Below are 23,447 nucleotides of genomic sequence, written 5' to 3'. Positions count from 1 at the left end.
AAGCTAGCGAAACTTTATAAAGGCCTCGTAGTGGTACCCTGCCTCGCTTCCTTGGTAGAGGTGTATGGAGTCTGATCAACTTCGTGGCAAATGGGTAACACGACTTGTGGGTAAAGATGTGCAACCTCTGCAGAGTGTAAAACTGGTATACTAGCCGTGCTTACGGTCATGAGCGGCTCGGACACTCACATGATTAATGTATGGAACTTAAACTTAGTTTGTCATTTTATTGCATTGGGATTAATTTATTATTACTTTTACTTATTATTATTATGGTTTGGTATTTACTTACACTTAGTAATTGCTAATAAAATTTTGGCCAACTTATAAAAGCAATGCTCAGCTTCAGCCTTTATTTTATTGATCAGCCTTACACTTCACATGAACTCCCACATTTAGTGAGTTCATGCCACATTATTTCCCACGACTTGTTGAGCTATGAACGTATGTGAGATCACTCTTGCTGTCTCACACCCCCACCACAGGAGAAGAACGGGTGGTCGAAGAGGAGCCGCCTAACACTGAGACTTTCGACTTGATCTAGGTGGCGTCTCCCAGTCAGCTTTGCGGCGCCAGGGAATAATATATAGTTTGTTTTATTTTATCATTTATTTTTGTAAGACTTCCGCTATGTAATAAGTATATTTATGATATTTATGACATTTATCTCTATGCACTTTGTTATTATATGTGTTGTCTTCTCTGGCGCATATATGAGATGCACCCGGCTTTGTTCCTTTAAAGCCCGGGTGTGACAGGGACAGCCAGGACAGGGACGTCCCCTGACATCCTCTCTCGTCCCTCCAATTTTGAGGGACAATTGGGGACAACGATGGGATAGTCATGTCCCAACCCTTGACCGTGAATCAAACATCTTATTTGAGGGATCGTTCCATCCCGTCTTGTCCTGTCATTGCAACCAAACGCACCCTAAACATCCCACGAGAATGGCAACTCTGGGTCATCAAACTTATTGTCTATGGTTGCAGATAGAAAATTATGCATATTCAAATTCCACTATCAACAGTGCAGTCTACATTAAAAACCGTGTTCTAGATAATCATATGAATAAAATGTTGGAGACGATCTAATGAATATAGAACCTATAATGTATCCAGTGATTCAAATACTGACATTAGATGTGTTTTGGACTAGTTCCGAAATGTTGGATCTTGTGACATGTCTAATGTCTACATTAAGAAAAGTAACCGGGAAAGAAAGCGATAAAAGAATATGAACAAAATATTGTGTTTTTTATTTTAGGTTTTTTCATACATAATTTGGGTACCGCAGTGCATAATTTTATGAAATCAAACACCAACAAGTATAGGTTCCCTCATGGCTAGAGGTGCCAATGGGACCCGATACCCGTTAACTCACAATAAATTTCTCTATTAGAGCTAGAGTATGGAAAGATTTTAATCCCATGGGTATAAATTTGGAAGAAAATTTTCCCCATTAGATATGTGAGTATGAGTGCGGGAATTGCAAAACCGAAGCCGATTACCCATGGGTAATATTCACCTAGTAAAATCATGTGTGCATCCTAATAGACAATAAGTCCAACAACTAACACTATCTCTCTTAACCCAACCCAGGCAACCAAGCCACCTAGCTCACCAGTGCACGTGTCATATTATTTTTTGTTGTTTTGTATGGTTAAATAAAGTTTTCATGTTACATGTCAGATTTATTTGTAATTTATCTATGATGTATTGTTGTTTTGCAGCATATTGCTTCTTTATGGCGCGTCGAGTTAAAACTTGACGCATCAAATCATCAACACTCCTTGATTCATAAGAGCACTTGACTTATTCCACTAAGATCGAACATTGCGCATATATAAACACATGACATGTAAACAACCAATTCGCCCCCGAGACACTATATTGAACTAGTACGTACGTTAACGTTTAAGCACCCAAACTGTGGCAAAACAAGTCGACAGACAGGCAGACAGCTAACCACACATAGAAATCACTCAATTTCCGCCATCTCTCGCCCATCAGTGCTCTGTACCGTGCTCCCCTTTGGCGCCAGGGTAATCATCGGCCGTCTTCTTGTACTTGTACCAGCTGGCGATGACGAGGTAGGCAAGGAAGTTGAGAAGGCTGAGCACGGCGAGCAGCCAGAAGAAGTAGTCGAGGTGGCCGCGGTTGAGGTTCTCCGGGATCCACCCGATGCGGCCGTGCCTGGTGGTGATGTGGGTGACGATGGTCACCAGGACCGTGCTGAGGTAGTTGCCGAGCGCGACGGTGGTGAGCGACAGCGCGGAGCACATGCTCCTCATGGCGTCGGGCGCCTGGTCGTAGAAGAACTCCAGCTGCCCCACGAAGGTGAACACCTCCGCGCACCCGATGATGAAGTACTGCGGTATCTGCCAGAAGATGGAGATGGGCACGATGTCGTCCTCGCCGTACAGGCCGTGCCGCGCGATGGCGCGCAGCCGCACGATGTCCAGCACGCCCGCCGCCACCATGGAGAAGATGGAGACGACGAGGCCGATGCCCATGCGCTGCAGCTGCGTGAACCCGCGCGGCCTCCCGGTGTAGGAGCGCACCAGGGGCACGATGGCGCGGTCGTACACGGGGACCCAGACGATGACGCTGATGGTGTCCACCATGGACAGCGTCGCCGAGGGGATCTTGAACCGGGGCCCCATGCTCTGGTCCAGCGTGTTACCCTGCAGCACGAACATGGTGCTCATCTGCGAGTACACCGCCGCGAACACGATCCCGCTGGCCCAGATGGGCAGCAGCCGGATCACGCTCTTGAGCTCCTCCACCTGCGTCACCGAGCACAGGCGCCACGGGCTCGCCTCCGCGCCGTCCTCGGCCGTCACCACGGCAGCCCTGTCGAGGCACGCCAGCTGCTCCGAGTGCTCCAGCTTGCGGCTCCCCTCGATGACGGACTCCCCGTCCACCGTCTCGTGCAGCCGCGACTTGTCCGCGGGCACGGCCACGTTCCACTTGCGCGCGCACGCGACGAGCACCTGCGCGATGCGCGTCAGCGGGCTGCCCCCGGGCTTCTGGTGCCTGTACAGCGGCGTGCCCACGAAGAAGCTGCCGACGGCGATGGCCATGACCACGGCGGGGATGCCGAAGCCCCAGCCCCAGCCCACGTGCGTCTGCACGTACACCAGCACTGTGGACGCCACCAGCGCGCCGATGTTGATGGAGAAGTAGAACCAGTTGAAGAAGGAGCTCTTGCTCTTCTTCTCCCGCTCGTCGTTCTCGTCGAACTGGTCGGCGCCGAAGGAGGACACGCACGGCTTGATCCCGCCCGTGCCCAGCGCGATGAGGTACAGCGCCACGAACACCACCGCCGCCTGCGCGTCCGTCGGGTGGCACACATCCTTGTCGCCGCACGACGTAGGCACCAGCCCCTTCACCGACGAAGCCATCGTCAGCAGCGCCAGGCCCTGTTCAGTTCAGTTGAGTCGATCCGTCAGTCACAGGTGGTGTCTTCTCCTCGTCGGATGGCAATGGGATGGGATTCGAGCGACGATCTTACGAAAATGTAGATGATCATGAAGATGGCGATGGTCCAGAACCTCCCCATGTACGCGTCGGCGAAGAAGGCGCCGATGAGCGGCGTGATGTAGCACGTCCCTTGCCAGTTGGTGACGTTGTTGGAGGCAACGGAGTTCACCTGGCCAAGTCGGGTCTTCATGTAGTTCACCAGGTTGGTGCTCATGCCATAGTAAGCCAGCCTCTCGCAGCACTCGTTCGCTGAACCATCAACCATGTAAGTATCAGCGGCCGTCAATGGAGTCGACAACAAACAAACAGAGCGAGCACAAAGCAGAGCGGCAATGGACACAAATGACTACTGAGCACTGACCGAGGATGTAGGGGCAGGCGCGCCAGTTGCCGGTGCCCTTCTTCACGGCGGGATTCCCTTTCATGTCCACGGTCCCGTCTTGGGTGTACATGTCCTCAACTTCTCCCATGTCGTCCGTCAGTACTCAGGTGACGCGAAGCTCAGAGTGACAGTCAGAGTGGCCTCCTCTCCTGCCCTGCAAATACACACCGATTCTTGTTCTTCAGCGTGTGAACGATTCTTCTTGCATGAGTAGTAGACTGAAACAATGTGCAAAAGGAACCATGGACAATCAGAAACAATCCCTCCAATGACGTCTACGATTAGCAGTTCCCCTTTTTTTTAAAAAAAACGAAACCTACGATTAGCATATTAGGCATGAACATGAAGAAGTGCAGAAACAGACATTTCAGTATAGTGACTAGATTTCTTCAAGAATACTGCACGATTCGGTGGAGGGGAACTCAATTTCGCTATTAACTACTTGGATTTTTCAAGACAGCAATGGGGAAGCCAGAATCTATAAGAAAATATATCTGAAACGAACCTACCGCAAAGTAGAGTTTCAGTGACTAGACAGCAGCAACCATTAGTGCCCAAAGTGAACTGCAGGGAAGAAATTGAGCGCAAAAACCTTAAAACCCCGAACCGACGAAGCAGAGAACAAAAAGGATTCACAGAATCACTGGGATTCTCCCAAATCTCCACCCGTCAGGCATCTGCTGACGCAGAAGGCCATGCGATGCGAGGACGGAATCATGAAGGCGAGGAGGCCGCTCGCACGCACCTGCTCGAAGGGCTAGGCCAAGAAGAAGCGCACGGCTTGTCTCGTATGAAGAAGACGGAGTAGGCGGGTGGCCAAGCCAAGAAGAACACTCGTCCAAATATCCAATCCAGCTAGGCCACCAAAGATGAAGGGGCCTCTTTTGATGGGTCCGTATGATTGCCACTTTCCCACTTCCCCAACTAAAGATGAGAGGAGCAATGATGGTCTGGGCAAAAGCTTGGCCGCGCAGCGCAGGCTTGGACCCCTTGACCCAGCTGGTGTCGTGTGGCTATGGTGTCAACTACGCCGTCGGGTAGGGCGGTCAATCGGCGGCTGAGATAGAAGAAGAAAGAAGAGAGTATGCGAGAGATATGAATTGTAGGTTTTTCTGATCCCTGATGTTTATAACGTAATACACTTGGTTTCTTATCAAATGCACCTTCGGCATTTAATTTTTGCAATTCCTATCAAACAATCGCATGTTCTTGGCAAGGGCTCTGCTGAACTCCTCACTAGCAGAGATACACTACACGACACGACACGAATGTGCTCTACTGTGTCGCCGTTCAGACAGGCACAGGTTTAATTCTTCTCTCTCTCTTTTTTAATTCAAAATGCACGGAAACCAGCGGATGCAAGGTGTGTACTAGCCCATCTGCAGCTTTCCCGAGTGCTGTAGTACGAATTGTCTGATATGATCCGCGTAGGTCACACGCTGTTGTGAGCTAAAAAAAACCTGGATTTCTCTGTACGTATATGAGAACGCGGAGACGTCTGGTGTTAGCCCAATCGGGTTTCCTATACAGCAACCGGTCAACTACCGCTGCAAACGCATGGATCATGGATAATAGGCTCACGCAACGATGACGGCCACGCTCGATTGAAGTCGACAAGCAACGCGGTGTTGTGCTGGCTCGTTCCGACTTGCGACGGCGACGTGGGCAGAATCCGCGTGCCTTGAGAAAACGATGGACTCGATGGACTGCGACCCCGCTGCAATGTATTCTCTTGGAAAAGTCTCTTCTCATTCTAACGACTTGGAGTGTATTAGGTAGAATTGAGATGTATTTTAATTTGCTATAGATTTAAACCGACTCAATCTCAATCAATCCACATGAATTACCAACAAAACGAAGTAAGCCCTAAGGTTGTGTTTGGTCCATCCGACCTAACTACTCTTTCCGTTCCAAAATATAGTTTTTTTTTCTAACCCACTTTTATCTCGTCCACATTCATTCAAATGTTAATGAAAACATAGATATACACGCAAACTGCATTCACATGTTTCTTAATGAATCTATGGTTAGTCTAGAACGTATTGTATTTTGAGACGGAGGAAGTAAAATTTAGTCTCTACCGTATCTAATGTTTAAAAAATAGTTAAATAAATTATAGCTTGATTATAAAATCAACTTCATATATGAAGACTAAAAGCCGAGACAAGTTTATTAAATCTAATTATGCCTTTAATAAATATAAACAATATTAAACATTTAATGTGACACGAACTAAATTTAGTTAGGATAAACAAACACCTCTAAGGACATGTACAACCTAGATACTATGTTTGCGGTTCTTCAAGCACTAGATACACCTAAGAAACTCGTTTATACAACACAATACATCAAGTCTTTTATATCTTACTCCATCTGTTCTATTTTTTTTGTCACTGTTTAGTTTAAAAATGAACTAGTTGATGAACATAGGCAGTATTTATCAAGAATTTTGCGGGTTATACTTATACATGCCCTAGAACAGCCAAACGACCTGACGCAACGCCGGATCCGGATCAACATCGGGTGGCGCCTCACGCGACGGGCCCATGACGGAGATGTCTTTGGTGGATGGCGAATCGAGGTAGAAACTGACCTACCTATACTGGGCTACTGGTCAAAGGCCAAGGGCTGGATATTCCAAGAAAACTGAATAGCACTTTTCTTTTTAATTTGATACCGGTTCAAACTTTAAAATATTTAAAGTTAATGATTTAGCTAACAATTTAAAAAACCGTGCCTCGTTGGACCATACGTTATAACTTGGAATGTATTATTCCTGGAAGGAGCAGGGCCGTCCAAGAAAACAAAAAAAACTATGTATTTACTTATAATATAATAATAATAATAAAGAAATAAAAGTCACACTACTACATGAACAAACCAATTTCTAGAGTCGTCTTAAGTCGATATTTTTTATGTTAGACCAAATTTATAGGAAAAAATATAAATATATGTGACACTAAATAAGTATATTGTGCGCCCATGCTTTTTTATAAATTAAGTTGTAACTGCAAAAGGCTCGGTTTAAGAATGACTCTAGAAATTAATTTATTTAGGAAGAGAGAGAGAGAGTACTATACGTCGATGGTGCGAAGGGAATCTTACAGCCAATTCATGATTATATATACATACACCGCTACTTTCTTTGTTGCTTTAGATTGTGCAATTGACTAATGGTCTTCGTTGCTTTTAGCTTGTGCAACTGACGTGGGCCAGATCACGTGCACAATTATTGATATTATATACACACACACGACTAGAACCCCAGTCCATTTATCTATACGCATGCATAGATGAGCAAGCACCATGAGGTGGATATTTTACGCTCCGAACGGCGTACTAGCTAGAGAAGACGCTATCTGTGTATCAAAACACTACTGGTGTTACGTTGAAAAGAATAAAAAATAGTACGGTCGTCGAATGACACATCGTGGAATCAAGAATCTTTACATGACGGGATCTGTTATTTACATCTGTATTCGGTGATTTGCCCGATGATGGCAGATCAACATCTGGCTGTTTAATTTAACGTACTACAGTAATGGATAAGATGGAACGGCTTTGGAGCTGGCGAGGAAGGGGGTGTGCTGGCAGCGTGGGACCGAACCGAAATAATCGGAACTAACCTAGACAGAGAGAGAAAGTCAATCATTCCTAAAATCCCCCAGTTCTAAAAACCAATTTTTAGGAACCAATCGGTTCCTATTCTTAAGGTCCGAACTTTATCAATAACTGAAACAACACTCGTACGTGACAGCATGGAGAAAACCGCGACAAAAGTACTCTGTCATATATAGATCTAAACACTCTGCTTTCTCTCCGTCCTATAATACATAGACTCTCACTAAGGGGGTGTTTGGTTTTAGAGACTAATTTTTAGTCCCTCCAATTTATTCCACTTTGATAACTAAATTGTCAAATATGGAAACTAAAATAGAGTTATAGTTTCCATATTTTGCAATTTATAAACTAAAGTGGAATAAAATAGAGGGACTAAAAATTAGTCCCCAGTAACCAAACACTACCTAAGATTGCTATCGAAGATAAAATGAAAATAATAACTATTTTGAGATAAACACTGCTACTCTACATGCACACGTGGCAGCAAGAGATTGAAGGTGTCGCACAACTCAGCGACAGCTGGATGAATAGATACCGGCCGGAGATCTCTGAATATCCGGCGGACGAGGCCAGCAGCAGACTCGTCCGATGTCTCAACTCACTCTCTCTCGACACAACCGGCTTATGATTCAAACTAGACTACTCTCTCTCTCTCTCTCTCGGAGTACTAGTTTTGCTTTCTCTCTCTAGGAAAAGAAAATAAAACATAAGGGCTAGTTTGATATGTAAGTTATAGAGTAGAAACAAATTCTACTCATACGTAAAAGCATTTCTTATCCTCCATCTCAGGAATCATCTCATAAATTTGAGATAGACTTATATGTGAACTTTGTAAAATGGTAGAATATTAAATTTCAAACTAAATAAGTTACTTTATTAAGTGAATTACAATTTCTCTAAAATAAAGGGATCCTAACGTCCCGTAGAAGAAACTAGTTTATTTTTTTTTAGAAAATTGAAAAGCACGTGAAAAAATAAAGTTGTCAAAATAGCCCTAACAGTCGAAAAACAACCGAGGCAAAAGAAAAATCAGAAATATGACTACCTAACTAAAACAGAGCGAAGCGATTGAAACAAAACAGGGCCGAAAATACAATGGGGTGGGACGACGGCGAGACGGGGTTCATGTGAGCGCCAGGGCGCTGGTTCCAGGCTCGTGTACGGATCAGGGCAGGGGGAGGGAGAGAGGGTGGAGGCTGGCCGTACCTGGGCTGGAGCGCCGGGCGACGGCGAGGGATGGCGCTGCTGGTGAGAATCTGCGGCCACCGGCCGACCCGGCTACTGACCACTGCGATCCTGTCGTCGCCGCCTCCGAGGTATCCCAACTCCCACCCGCATCTCTCTCTGGCCGCGCTAATGCGAAGAGGAGGACGAAACAACCGCTTGCCTTTGACCCCTTTATTTATAGCCCATAGCCATGGGCCGGCACCACGCGCGCGTAGTGGGCCTAGACTGCTCGGCTCGGCCCTGGTTGTGGTTGGTGCCGGTGGAGTGGACGTGATTGGCAGGCAATCCTTTCGTAGTAGCGGTGGACTCCTCCGTTCGACTCCGACGCGATGGCGACCGGTCGGCGATGGCCCATGGGCGCCCGCCCGGTGCGTCGCGGCTACGTCGTCCCGTCCGTCACTCGTGTAATTAATTCTCGTTGGGATGCGGGAGACAGAACGCCCGCTAGCCGATTATTGGTTGGAGCACAGCTATTTCTTGACCGCGTTTTATGCTACTAGTGAATTGCTCGCGCCCTGCGCGAGTCTGGTCTATGGGTTTTTAAATGTCGCATTGTTTCAAACTGCAACCAACTTCAGCTATACATTATAGTTCATTAAAGATAAATTGCCAAAAAATACCATGCAATCCTCATTACATAAAATTGAACTTGGGACATGAGATGAATTGGTTAAAGTCTAACAGCAAAGAAGCCTGTCGAGAAGAGCACAAAGGTTAAGTCTATGCTCTCTGGTTTATCAGCTGCAGCCACAAGGATTCGTTCCCACTCTTGTTGTAGGCATCATTCGTGTAGTTTGCATACCGGAACTGCAGGTGAACCCACTCGACTAAATTCAGTCTCTGTTCCATGTCATGTAAACGTGCAATGAAATAGTAGTACCAGTAGTATTAATATGGAAGAGCAAGTAGTACTAAATACTGATCAAAGGTTGTATCAGTGCGGTGCTCAGATAGCATGTTTGGTACATCTAGTTTTTAAGCTGGCAGATTTGAGAGCTTCCCATGTGAATGCTAGATGAAATGCAATTGTCTGAAAGAAACCCCACAGGTTGAAATGTAACAAACCTGAAACAGCAGGGAGAGAAAACGCAGACTATCAAAGGTTGTATCAGTGCGGTGCTCAGATAGCATGTTTGGTACATCTAGTTTTTAAGCTGGCAGATTTCAGAGCTTCCCATGTGAATGCTAGATGAAATGCAATTGTCTGAAAGAAAGCCCACAGGTTGAAATGTAACAAACCTGAAACAGCAGGGAGAGAAAACGCCGACCTAGTCGTCGTTGGAGGGGTTCGGATGAAGATCTACTCCTAGCTCTATATGTAGTAATAATATGCCTTTCTAAAGAATTTCTTAACGCCTGAGAAAGTACAGTTGTTGTCTCTTCTGAGTTGCCTACTGGTACCCATAAACAATTTGAAGCAACTAAAGAGCAAAATAACAACATATATTACAATTGCCAAATATGTTTACCTTGTATTTTCTCAAGAGAAGCCGGGTGAAGGCAACTCAATGTTTCTTTTTGTTTTTTTGGAACTTTGCTTTATGGACTTTAAATAAGAGACCAGTGAATGCGCTTCAAGTTCTTCTATCGTACTCTTATTTTCCTTCCAATTTAAAAAATAGCAGTGAAGAGCGAGATGAAGCAAGTAGAGCTGCTAGGAAGGATGAAACCAGCTTAAACATATGTTGTTGGCATTGATATGATAATATTAACATGCATCAGTTTAAGATTTTCTAAAGCATCAATACTGTTTTTCTTTTTTTCTGAAAAATGACATTCTCTCTTATGAGCAATTTAAAGATTATGTTTTCTTTCCTCTAAGTTAGCTATGTTTGTTTGAAGATGTTGCCATTGGTCATTCAAATGTAAAGTAGCCAAGAAAATACAATTTTTTAAAGATAATAAGCTAATTTGGAAAGGTATAAAAATGTACATAACAGATAATAACTGTGTAGGAACAAGGAACAGCTAATCAGTGTGAAGGTGGACATATAAACAATAATAGAACGCACTTGAAAAAAAGAGAAACCCAAAGACATGTAGAACATAAAGGTAAGGATCGTGCACTAACCTGTATGGTAGTAGTGACATAGGGGTATCAGTAGTAAGAAGTGCAATGCTTTTGATTTTTTTTTGCTGTGATGTTGGAGTAAAAGGAAGCATTCATGTTTAGATCAAAGGGAAAAACTTTTTTCAAGGAGTAGACTAAATAACAGGTGTAAACTGGCTAAAGTTTTAGAATTATGATGCACATAAAATCTTCTAAGAACTAACTGTAACATGTTAAGATTCTGAAGCTTTTAGGAGGGAAGGCTTACAAAGTACAGGAATGGTTCGTGTAGTGCTCATCCTTTTTTGCGAAATTTGGTAGGCCATTGATATTTTAGCGACTGAATATTAGTTGCACCAATAATAAAGGGCTATTCATGAATATGTAAAATCTAGACAAATTGAACTGAACAAAGTAAACCTGGAACAATGCCGCCTAAACTCGACAGCCTGGTGTCCCTCAACGTGCTGAATCTCGCACACAACCAGATCTCAGGTCTGATTTTGATGGCGGTCACAAAACTGAGCAGTCTCTATGAGCTAAATCTATCACAATTCACAAAATTACCTGTCCGGTCTGATCCCTTCGGATATCGGCAAGCTATAATAGTCGCAGAGTCTGCTGGACTTGAGCAGCAACAATCTCAGTGGACACATCCCTGAAAGTTTAAACTAAAAAGACTGAAAGCACGAAGCAATTAGTCAAGAAAAAAGTGTACCACTATAGAATCGGACCAGGATGGAGTCTTAAACTTTTAGTTAACATGTATTAACGCTATTTTTTCATCCTGGTCTACTAATGCCTCTATTTTAGTTCAACACACATTGTTGTTTGATCAAATGAACAGTCAAAATTAGATGAAGGCAAATATATAGAAAAAATGCAGCAAGGGAATAAATGAATGCATGCATGAATTAATGGGCCATAATTAAAATAGTGGGAGTGTCGATGTATTGTATACCACACTATTCACATATACTCCTATGTATGTATACATGTTTGGTAAAAAAATTACTCTTGAAATAGGTGAACATATACGTTTAAGAAACCTATTACGAAAAGACGGCAACGAGATAACTGGAGTACAATTAGTTTATATAAATTTCAAGTTTTAGTAGAACTCATAAAGGTCAAATTGTTCATAAAATTTCTATTTTAGATACCAAGAAAGAAAATGGAGCAGGCATGCTAAATTATATTTTGTATGTCAATTTCGTATTGATAAATTGTAGAAAGTGCTAAAGGAAATACCTTATTCGTGTCTTGTAGGTGGATTTGCAGAACTAGGGTTGTGGACTGCTGAAGGGTTTGGTTTGAGCATATGACACCAAATTTGTTTGATGAGGAATGTATTAAACACACAATATTTGTCATGATAAAACAGATGTTCAAAGTTAAAAGAAAAAAGAAAAGTTTGAAGAACCTTTTCGCTAGTGATTCTAATGTTCTTGAACTTTCGGGAGTGTTGGGTGGTAAAACATTTGTACCATACGATGAGGTTTATTTTAACAGTTAAGTATAACTGAATATAAGCTTGTTCTGTTAAGGTTATAAATTATACCTCATGTGACGCTTCAACATTCGTCTTTGAATTGTTTTTTCTACTGGTTTATTAACAAAAAATAAATGTTATTAAATAGGAGTATATAATAGAAGCATATAATAGTGAGTTGAATAGAATGTTAATGGAAATATACTTACCTAGTGTCGTCGTCGTCTGAAAATGTAATAGATCTAGCAACCTGCAATATAACTCAATGGATGTAAGAAAGGAGTTAGAGAGTTACACATTAAATGAAATTTAAGTTTTTTTTGTGAGAGGAATCTTTCATGGGAACGTGCAAGTGTATGGGAAAATCTCATAAAATCATAAATTGCATGAAAATGAAGCTTTATTTATAAACTTACCTAAAGAAGAAGTGTGCAGCACTATTAAAAACTAGGAAATAAATGGGTGCAACTCCTCATAAATTATTGGTATAATCCAAAACAAATAAGTATATGAGTGCACATATAATTAGCTGAGTTCACTTAAAGATGAATTTGAAAATACACATTTCATCATGCAATTCGAATCTGTACTTGTATAAGGCTGTACAAATGAAGTACGTGCTCTGGATAACAGTCCACCTTACAGAAATTCCTGCAATGTAAACCAATCACAATGTTGATCAGCTGGATAAGCGGGATGCAAATTTACAGTCACTGCACATTGTTAGACATGTGCAACACTCAATCTTTACTGATATAGAGTGACCAATATTGCAGTTCACATAAAAAGGAGCATAATCATATTGTATGGAAAACGAAGCTTTATTTATAAACTTACCTATGGAAGGAGTGTATAGTACAATTAGATACTGGGAAGCTGAATGGGTGCACCTCCTCGTAAATTATTGGTATGATCGGTATCCAAAAAACTATGTGAGTATCCATATAATTAGCTAAGTTCACTTACAAACGAATTTGTAAGTACACATTTCACCATGCAATTTGATCTGCACTTGTATGAGGATGTACTGATGAAGTTTGTAGATTGTAGTGTGGATAACAGACCACCTTATAGAAACTCTTGCAACGTGAACTGATCACAATATCAATCAGCTGGATAAGTGGGTTGCAAATTTACAATTATTAGTGTGCATTATTAGACATGTACAACATTTATTCTATACTGCTATATATAATGTGTAATGTGGTTGATGTAACAATCGTCAGGACGATATAAATACCATGTAGTAGTGTATGCATCAACCAAGCTATGTAATAATGGTGTTACACCCAAACAATAAAAAAATACAGGACAAAAAGAAAGACCAAGAATGTATAAGGTTAAGATCTGTTCTTAGTTACTGATTTCTAACTACACGTCTTCTGAAATGGTCGCCTAGATATTAAAATGTATGTTTTCTTCATTCATAACTTATCCATGCAAATGAAACTAGCATAGGCAGGACCAGCGCTGAAGGTTTTGGAGGACCAGTGCTGAAGGTTTTGGCCTTCAAACCCGCAACCTGGTGATAGTGAAACTAGAACAGAAGTTCATTTGTTTTATTCAGGTTACCAAACCTTTATAGTACAACAAACTCGCACCCTGAAGAACAGTTACCACGTTACTGAACAGTTCGGCTGAATTAACCCCTCATATATACCCTACAGCCTCAATTCCTAAGAAAATTCAAGAAAAGTTAAACATGGGTGTGCAATAGGAGAGTTAAGCACCGAGCACCTGAACGGTTGGGCCAAGACGCAGCGTGACGACGACCGGAGGGAGGGAGGGGGAGCGCCGGTGTTGTGGTCGGCGAAGAAGCTGAGGAGGTGAGGCGCCCTGTGGAGGACATGGAAGCGGCGGACGAAGGTAGGGTTGGAGAGGAGGAGGCGTCAGCGCTTGCAGACGAGGGAGGCGTGGGACGACGGGAGCCACCACGGCGAAGGGGTGACGGGGAGGAGGAGGCGGCGTGTGCGAGCGCGGAGAGTGGCGGATGCAGGCGTGGCGGCGAGGGAGACCGCGAGGAGAAGAATTTTGGGAGGGGGAAGAAGCACCTGGAAGTCTCCAGCAGTGCGGAGAACTCGGCAAGATCACCGTTGATCTGTAATCGAACGTCACATGATTTCTTGATGACGTGGATAGCTTTATTGAAGCCGTTTTGAAGCTGCTTTAATATATAGGAAATTGCTACTGCTGCTAGCTGTTCCTCTCGTCCCGCGTCGTCCCCACATGGTTAACCAAAATCGTTTTAATTTAATTTAAATTTCCCGCTATAAAACTGAAAATAGGAAACCAAACGGTCTTCAAGGGATTTCTCAAATTTCTCCACCGGTTTGCAAGTTTAAATTTAAAAACAGATTTTCGTGAATGCGATCGAGGAAAAACCATGTTTCTGAGTTGAAACCGTGTTTTTCGACAGATTTTCTATGTTTCTCGGTAAATTTTGTTTTTTTATTTCGTTTTTTTCCCGAGAAAATCCTATGTGCATGTTTCTAGTTTAAAAACCCGGTTTTCTCGATAAAAAAGTGTGTTTTCTCAATGAAATTTATTATTTTTACTAGAAAATACTTATTATTTTTTAACAAAAACAAAAAAATGTGATATATCGGATTACTCAAAAAACATGTAATTATCATATTTTTTTCTCGATTTTTATATATTTTAAAAATATTTAGAATTTTGTACGAATTTAGAAAACGATCGGGAAACCCCAAGAACGAGAAACTGGCCTGGAGATGCCTCGATGTCGGTAGCATCCAAAGGAAACCATGCAGTCAAGAGACTGCCAGGAGCCCCCCAACTTTTTTGCAAATTGGCCCTTTTCGGGTTTTTTTTGCACAATTATGCCCCCTCGCAGTTTCATTTCAAAAAATGGACTCTTGGCTCGGCGCCGTCATCATTGGCGCCGAGCTTCTGTGTGCCGGCGCCAATAATATTGGCGCTCATACGTCAGACGGTGGTGTGACCTGGGATCTACGTGGCATGTACCTCGGCGCCATAGATCTTGGCGCCGAGGTAGGCGCCCGGTCAACGACGCCTACCTCGGCGCCAAGATCTATGGCGCCGAGGTACATGCCTATAAATAGTACCCTACGTCTGGCTTGTTGCTGTGCTCATTCCAATTCTTCAAAACTAGAGATATCGCCTGATTTATATGATGTCTAGGCGTGGTAAATATGCTAAACCAAGGTAAGTTTTGGATCCGCCTCTTATTTTGTGAGTCTATTATATTTGTGATTGTTATAGAGTTTATGGAAATTTAGGAAGAGTCCTTTGACCGGAACTGCCTTCGACCCGCTGTCTTTGCCAAGTGGTGTTCCAGTGCCTATGTGTTTTTGTGGTGATCCTTGTAAGGTCGATAAGTCTGAGGATCATGACACCTATCGACAGAGGTATTGGATGTGTGCTAACTTTGCATTTGAGCCAACTATTGTTCAACGTCGGATGAATTTAATGGTGAGAATAGTCTTGTAATATGTTTACAATTTGTGAATGTTTTTGTAAAATTTTTTTTGCGTACTAATAATTGCATATTTTGTAGACTCCTCCACCGCTATGTGATTTTGAGCAGTGGATTGACACAGAAATATCAGAGAAAGACAAGAAGTGGTTGGAGAATCTTAAAAAGTGGGATGCAGAGGACAAAGAGAGGATGGAAAAAAGACGAGAGGAGCTTGCTGCGGAGCAACAACGTGAAGACGAAGGGAAAACGAGGTGTATTGCTGAATGCAGGGAAGAGAAGGAGAAAAAGCTTGAGCGCGCACGTCGTGCAAAGGAAGCAATGGAGGAGAACCCTGATGCATTTCGCAAAGGCAAATGGCCCCGTTGCACTCAGTAGTCTTGGTGTTTTATTTGAAGTTATGTAATAATGAACTTATTATTCGGTATTATGTATTGTCGAACAATGATATTTCGTAATGAATTACCTTCAAATTGATGAAAAAGTACATAAATACACAATTGATGAAAACTAGATTTAAAGCAATTCTTGAAGGCGACTTCAAGCAATTGAAAAAGATAATCAACACGCTGAAAGAAATTATTACAGAAGAGTTTTCTAGTAGTGCTCCCACATTCCAAATTGAGTTGACCCTTCTCCATAGTATCCTCCCATTGTTGGTGTCTGCTGTGGGTGCGGTGGAGACGATGGAGGACCAACATTCTTGTTGTGACAAGGGCAGCAACAATATGGATCTGGGCATACTTGCACCTGTGAAGCACCAACATTGTTGTTGTCTCTTTCTTCCTCGTCATTTTTGTTGCTTACTTCCCTCTCTAGATCAAATATCCTATTCTGTAGGTAGGATATGTATTCCGCATGAGGAAAAATCGGATGAGGATCTACCCAACGAGTGAACCCACAATTCTCCTTGACCAATGAATGCTGCATAAATGTTTATAGTTAGTTTCACTGAATAACAAAAGTATTTAGAACAAAGGAGTAGAAATTAATTTGTACATATGCATAAGGACATCTGAAGAAACGCCGGCCTCCATCAATTCCACCCTCAACGAACATCTGCACCAAGCAATCCTCACCATGCATGCACTTCGGCCAATCTTCTCTCCTATTATCGTAGGACCTAAGTCTAACCTCTTTGTTGAAATCTTTTTTACTTTGAACTGGAAAGTTAAAAACCGCCTCTTCAAAAAAATCTGGACCAAGAGGACCATCAAAACACAGTGGAGTTAACTTCCCTCCATCTTTTCGTCTCTCATTTACCGCACCCTTGCCCCTAGAAGACCCTGAAGCCATTGTATTGCACAATGAAGCAAATGTACAAAGGATCGTGTATATATAGGCTAAAGGATAGATAGTGTAATGGATTATAAACATCAGATATGTACAAAGACTCTGAAAAGGCTATGTTCTGCTACTGAAAAGGCTACATGTCCTACGATAATGTAGGATATTGTTGATTCTGAAAAGGCTATATATACAATCCTGAAAAGGCTATATATACATTCCTGAAAAGGCTATTTATACACTCTGAAAAGGCTATATATACACTCCTGAAAAGTCTAGATGCTAGTCCAAAAATTAATGCTTCTTAAAAGGCTATGTAATAGTTATGTAAAGGCTACATGACATAACCAACGATTTCACAAAATTTCGGCAGAGTTTTTTCTGTTTTTTGTCAATCCAACATATACACATAGATAAGCATAACATACAAGTGCATACAATTCTAAAAAATTCCAAGCAAGCTCATAAAAGTCTAAACAAGTGCATTACAAGTCCATAGAATTCATACAAGTCCATTAAAATGTCATACAAGCCCGTAGAGGCCAAATGAGTCCATTACAAGTCTATATAATTCATACGTTACAGTCCATAGAGTCCAAAGCAATTCAACGTCTCCTAGTCTTACCCTTGCCTAAAGCGTCGGTGCCTGGAGTGTAACGTTGTGGAGAGCGGTGTTGCCTACGATCTTGTGGTTGTAATGGCTGTGTCGAAGGAGCCCCCTGAAGCTGTGAAGGTCCTATCTCGTCGTGATCGTAGTCGAAGCCAGCACCAAGACCTGTGGAGGGCGTTGCTGTGTCGGTACACGATGGTACATGGACGTCATGTGCAACAGTAGTCCTGCAGCCACAGCGAGCAGCAGCTCCACGTAGGCGCCTAGATAAACGCTGCATGCCAAAGACATATTAGTTTACAACATATTCATAACACGCTAAAGGCTATAAACGATGCATGTGGGCTTACCTGCAAGAAGCTGCGCATGCTGCTGTCGCCCACAGTCAAAAGTTGGCGATCAATGTCCTCTACCGACCGTCGCAATGTGTTACCCTGTACAACACAATTTGCATCACACATACAATTTATACATGTCGAGTATTAAAATCGAGTAAAACTTACCACTCGATCTAATATGGGTGCCGCCTCCACTTGGGTTCCCAGTCTAGTGGACAGGTCATACTCCGTTTCTTCATCGTCAGAAGAATCAATGTCGGCGTAGTCTTCCGCTGTCCACTGCTGGCGAAGCTTACAACGAGTCGCACCCTGGTACCAAGCTTGGTACCGCCTGTAATCACTGTTGTTGTGCAACTCATCGTTGGAATATACATTCTCAGCACCCGATTCCCAATCATTTATAAATATCAGATGATGTTGACGAAAGTCCGTTATCTTCTTTTGCTTCCGCCGGTCAAATCTACACACAAATCATATCATATAAAAAACACAAAGTTAAGAATGATTGATGTTATAAATTGCAAACTGGGTTTATAGATTGCGAACTTACTTGTGTAGCTCCTCTGAAGTAGGAACATCTTCAACCGGCCATAGCTGGTTCCTACCAAACTGTCTCTGAACCCTGTGAGGTAGGTGCCACTCAACACACCAGAAACAGACCAAAGGACATTGCATCATATAGAGTTCATCTTCACTACCGCATACTACACTAAAGATCATCCCAGCATACTCAGGTGCGTTGTATGGCTGCCATGTGACCTGAAACAAAAATGAAGCAATCTATGTTAAGTATAATAAAACAAATTTCATAATGATAAGATATACATGTTGAGTACTTACGCTAGAGGCAGAAAGGGTGTCAAACTCGTTAACATACTCCATGTATGCCCTATTAGCTCTCGCAAAAGGAGCTGCCACTTGGTCCCAAATATAAGCATACGTCGGTCGAAGACGTTCATTTCCATAAATCATCCATGGCCAGGGTCTAGGCTGGAAAACACGTGGTCAACCAACTGGTATGCGAAACCTGCAAAATGAAATTTATGTTAGTAAGTAATATAGCCTTATTAAATAAAATTTTGAAGACGTCGGTCGAAGACGTACCACATCCATATCTGCAGGAGGTAGACGCAATCGCCTATAGACGAAGAGGAGGACGTACGACGGCAAGCCTCACAAAGCTGCCGGTACAAAAAAGAAAGCACAGCGGAGCCCCAACTGTAGTGTCCAGCTGTATCCCAGTCGGTGAGACATGGGATGTACATCCAGGACGCGCAGTCTCCTGTGGCGTCTGGGAAGAGGACACAACCAAACATGTGCAGGATCCAAGCTCGACAATAGAACTAGACTGTAGCCTCATCAGCATCAGCAGGGCACACACCAAAAGACTGACGGAGCCATGTGATGCCTACTCCAGCAGTCCTTTCAACGCCCTCAGCAGGAAGCTCTCTACCAAGAAAGGCCTCAACTCTAGCCCTCCAACCGTCAGAGTCACATTGGCCTGTCACTGCTCTGCCACCAACATCGAGTCCAAGTATCTTCTATGTATCCTCTAATGTGACTGTCATCTCACCAAAAGGAAGATGAAAACTATGTGTCTCAGGTCGCCACCTACATAATTAAAAAAAATTAGTGTAAACGAGCTCAATGATTCAAGAATATTTTTACAAAATCCTAACAATACCTGTCCACAAGTGCAGTAATGGCCGCCGAATCAATAGTAGGCAACCCGCGTCGTAACTGGTACGATATTACATCTAGACCTGCTCGTCTGAGGTAATTAGTGTACCTGTTGTCGAACACCATGTCTAGGAACCCATTGTGTGTCCTAGAACGAAGCGCTGCTAGGTCCTACACGGAAAAATATTATATAAGCAACACCATTTGTACAACAACAAATCTACAACAGATATTTACAATTAAATACCTGGCCTTCCGACAGAAGGTGCCCCCGGTGGCTCTCATCGTAGAACGGGTCGAGGAGGTGGAACTGTGTCATCCTACAAAATGAAATTAATGTTAGTAAGTAATATAGCCTTATTTAATAAAATTAAGGTAGTATCATAAAACTAAAAATACAAACCTCGCTAATCTGCCAACAACAAGTGCGTGAATTATGACCAAGTCTACCGCACTTGCCACACTCATACTGCTCGGGGTCGGTAAGAAATGGTGTTCTCCTTCCCCTTCTACTCCTACCACCAACCTGATCCATAACCATCTTGTGCCTCGTCCTCTTCCTGGATCCACGCTTGGTCCAACGACTGCTTGGATCAGCGACATACTTTGGGCCATCGTACGGAGGCCACTCACCCGCGTCACGATAAGGAATAAATCTTGGACTCCAAGTCAACACTAGTTTATCAATAGTAAACTCTTGAGGTATCCTCCTCTCTAAGTCAAAGTTACGAGCTCGAGCAGCTGCGATTAGATGAGAACATGGAAAATGGTATTGCCTGGGTGCGCCACAAGTACATGACAAGTCATTAAGGACAACCACATGCTTCCTCGACTCTTGTGACTCGCCGTCGGAAGTAGTACCAGCTTGAAGGAATACCTCATATGTCCCTGACTGTAAGTCAAAACAATCAACAGTGTGTGTGTTTGCCCTTTCCTTTGCCTTCTCTAGAAATGTCTTAGTGAGAGCACCTAGAGGGGGGGGGGTGAATAGGTGATCCTGTAAAAACTTCAAACTTAAGCCACAAAAACTTGTTAAGTGTTAGCACGATTATTGCCAAGTGGCTAAGGTGAAGTCTCAACAAAACACAGTACCACAAGAGAATCAAGCACAGAGTGACACAGTGGTTTTATCCCGTGGTTCGGCCAAGACCAACGCTTGCCTACTCCACGTTGTGGCGTCCCAACGGACGAGGGTTGCAATCAACCCCTCTCAAGCGGTCCAAAGACCCACTTGAATACCATGGTGTTTTGTTTTCCTTTCACTATCCCGTTTGCAAGGAATCTCCACAAATTGGAGTCTCTTGCCCTTACAAGTATATGATCACAAATGAAACACAGAGTAAGGGAGGGAAGCAACACACACAAATCCACAGCAAAAGCGCACACACACGGCCAAGAATCGAGCTCACAAGACTATCTCAGAGTTCTCACTTAGAACAGAGCTCGAATCACTTAGAAACACAAACGAATGCGCAGAGACTTAGTGTGGATGATCAAGAATGCTCAAAGGTTGCTTGTGTATCTCCTCCATGCGCCTAGGGGCTCCTTTTATAGCCCCAAGGCAGCTAGGAGCCGTTGAGAGCAAATCCGGAAGGCCATCCTTGCCTTCTGTCGTCGGGGGCACCGGACAGTCCGGTGCACACCGGACACTGTCCGGTGCCCGATTTGTTTCCTTAAACGGCGAAGACGACCGTTGCAGACCGTTGGCAGATCTGGCGCTGTTGGCGCACCGGACATGTCCGGTGCACACCGGACAGTCCGGTGCCGTCTTCCGACCGTTGGCTCGGCCACGTGTCCCGCGCGGATTGCGCGGCCGACCGTTGGCCCTGGCCGACCGTTGGCTCACCGGACAGTCCGGTGCACACCGGACAGTCCGGTGAATTTTAGCCGTACGCCGCCGGCCAATTTCCCGAGAGCGGCCAGTTCGAGTCGCGCCAGCCTGGCGCACCGGACACTGTCCGGTGCACACCGGACAGTCCGGTGCTCCAGACCGAGCTGGGTCTTGGCAGCACACAGCCAAGTCCCTTCTCCTTTTCTCTATTCTTCTTCTTTCTGTTTCTAACACTTAGACAAATATATTAGTACTTAAAACCAATGTACTAAGGCTTAGAAACATACCTTTACTTCATGATTTTCACCTTGTTCATCCATGTACATAAATTCACATTTAGGCCCTTGTGTTTGCACTCAATCACCAAAATACTTAGAAATGGCCCAAGGGCACATTTCCCTTTCAATCTCCCCCTTTTTGGTGATTTATGCCAACACAACATAAAGCAAGTGGAACAAGTGCAAAATCACTTCAAATAAAAACTCAAATTGGTTTTGATTCAATTTTGGCATATATGGATCATCCTTTGCCACCACTTGGTTTGTTTTTGCAAATCAAACTCAATTCTCTATCTATAAGTCAAACACACATATTGAAGCATAAAGAGAGTCATTTCAAAAGAATTTGACCACGGATTTCAAAAACTCCCCCTTTTTCCCATAATCAACACTTCTCCCCACAAGAAGCCAACTTTTGAAAATAGAGACAATAAGAGACAATAAAAGCTTTAGCTTTTGACAAAACAAAAACTCTATTCTACTATTTTCAAAATCTCTCAAGTGGTAGCTGATCCATTTATCACTTTGGCCTTTATTTTCTCCCCCTTTGGCATCAAGCACCAAAACGGGATCAATCTTGGCCTTTTAACCTCATTGCCTCACCAAAGTCTTCAATTAAGAGCAAATGGCAATAAGATTTCATGAGATGAACTTGGAACTAGTTACCCTCTCATCGGAGTGCAGTGGAAGTCTTTCATGGTCCAAGCCCACCTTTTCCCTTTCAATCCTCCTTCGAGACTAAATTATCAAACTCAAGCACATGGTTAGTCTCAAAGGGTCAAGTTGTAACACATCTCCCCCTACACATGTGCATCACTTTGCAACGGACTTGTGAGGTCCAGGGAGTGTTTGTACAACTTGAGCACCATAATAAGCAACATAATGCAAAAAGGAACATGATCAAAAGCATAACTACATGTATGCTACAATTCAATCCAAGTTCCGCGAATCTAAGACATTTAGCTCACTACGCAGCTTGCAAAAGGTCTTCTCATCTAGAGGCTTGGTAAAGATATCGACTAGCTGGTTCTCGGTGCTAACATGAAACACTTCGATATCTCCCTTTTGCTGGTGGTCTCTCAAAAAGTGATGCCGGATGTCTATGTGCTTTGTGCGGCTGTGTTCAACAGGATTTTCCGCCATGCGGATAGCACTCTCATTATCACATAGGAGTGGGACTTTGCTCAGATTGTAGCCAAAGTCCCTGAGGGTTTGCCTCATCCAAAGTAGTTGCGCGCAACACTGTCCTGCGGCAACATACTCGGCCTCAGCGGTGGATAGGGCAACGGAAGTTTGTTTCTTAGAGTTCCATGACACCAGGGACCTTCCTAAGAATTGGCACGTCCCCGATGTACTCTTCCTATCGACCTTACATCCAGCATAGTCGGAGTCTGAGTATCCAACTAAGTCAAAGGTAGACCCCTTTGGATACCAGAGCCCGAAGCAAGGCGTAGCAACCAAATATCTAAGAATTCGCTTCACCGCCACTAAGTGACACTCCTTAGGATCGGATTGAAATCTAGCACACATGCATACGCTAAGCATAATATCCGGTCTACTAGCACATAAGTAAAGCAAAGAACCTATCATTGACCGGTATGCTTTTTGATCAACGGACTTACCTCCTTTGTTGAGGTCGGTGTGTCCGTCGGTCCCCATCGGAGTCTTTGCGGGCTTGGCGTCCTTCATCCCAAACCGCTTTAGCAGATCTT

The 23,447-nt window shown here is 43.5% G+C and overlaps 2 protein-coding genes and 1 long non-coding RNA gene across 47 annotated transcripts; 1 reads left to right on the top strand and 2 right to left on the bottom strand.

The window, feature by feature from the left end:
* Window positions 1-1,789: 1,789 nt before the first annotated feature.
* On the bottom strand, window positions 1,790-8,968 carry LOC100192469 (uncharacterized). Of its 4 annotated transcripts, XM_035961271.1 has the most exons (6): window positions 7,890-8,866; window positions 4,531-7,708; window positions 4,374-4,428; window positions 3,844-4,082; window positions 3,514-3,731; window positions 1,790-3,421 (listed from the first exon to the last, which is right to left on the bottom strand). In XM_035961271.1, exons 4-6 carry the CDS (start codon window positions 3,950-3,952, stop codon window positions 2,006-2,008), a joined length of 1,743 nt encoding a protein of 580 aa, XP_035817164.1. In that variant the 5' UTR covers window positions 3,953-4,082; window positions 4,374-4,428; window positions 4,531-7,708; window positions 7,890-8,866; the 3' UTR covers window positions 1,790-2,005. The 4 variants fall into 4 exon arrangements, with proteins under 4 accessions (XP_035817164.1, XP_008654286.1, XP_008654285.1 ...); XM_008656064.3 differs by lacking the exons at window positions 4,374-4,428; window positions 4,531-7,708 and having other exon boundaries at window positions 3,844-4,018; window positions 8,692-8,968; XM_008656063.3 differs by lacking the exons at window positions 4,374-4,428; window positions 4,531-7,708 and having other exon boundaries at window positions 8,692-8,953.
* A 304-nt stretch (window positions 8,969-9,272) lies between these two features.
* Window positions 9,273-14,328, bottom strand: LOC103634819 (uncharacterized). 42 transcript variants are annotated; one of them, XR_004851853.1, is made up of 6 exons: window positions 13,092-14,316; window positions 12,893-12,905; window positions 12,464-12,504; window positions 12,324-12,366; window positions 12,014-12,061; window positions 10,234-11,442 (listed from the first exon to the last, which is right to left on the bottom strand). It is a non-coding gene; the product is annotated as an uncharacterized lncRNA (long non-coding RNA). The 42 variants fall into 42 exon arrangements; XR_004851850.1 differs by having other exon boundaries at window positions 10,234-11,420; XR_004851890.1 differs by adding an exon at window positions 9,286-10,106 and having other exon boundaries at window positions 10,182-10,315; window positions 10,784-11,229; window positions 11,330-12,366; window positions 12,464-14,316.
* Window positions 14,329-15,404: 1,076 nt separating this feature from the next.
* Window positions 15,405-16,190, top strand: LOC111589993 (uncharacterized). The gene is made up of 2 exons (XM_023300936.2): window positions 15,405-15,707; window positions 15,793-16,190. The coding sequence occupies exons 1-2, from the start codon at window positions 15,579-15,581 to the stop codon at window positions 16,087-16,089; spliced, it is 426 nt and encodes a 141-aa protein (XP_023156704.1). The 5' UTR covers window positions 15,405-15,578; the 3' UTR covers window positions 16,090-16,190.
* The last annotated feature ends 7,257 nt before the right edge of the window (window positions 16,191-23,447 follow it).

The sequence above is a fragment of the Zea mays genome, chromosome 8 (genome assembly GCF_902167145.1).
Source record: "Zea mays cultivar B73 chromosome 8, Zm-B73-REFERENCE-NAM-5.0, whole genome shotgun sequence".
In the NCBI taxonomy this organism is placed as follows: Eukaryota; Viridiplantae; Streptophyta; class Magnoliopsida; order Poales; family Poaceae; genus Zea; species Zea mays.
This window is presented reverse-complemented; position numbering and strand designations above follow the sequence as displayed.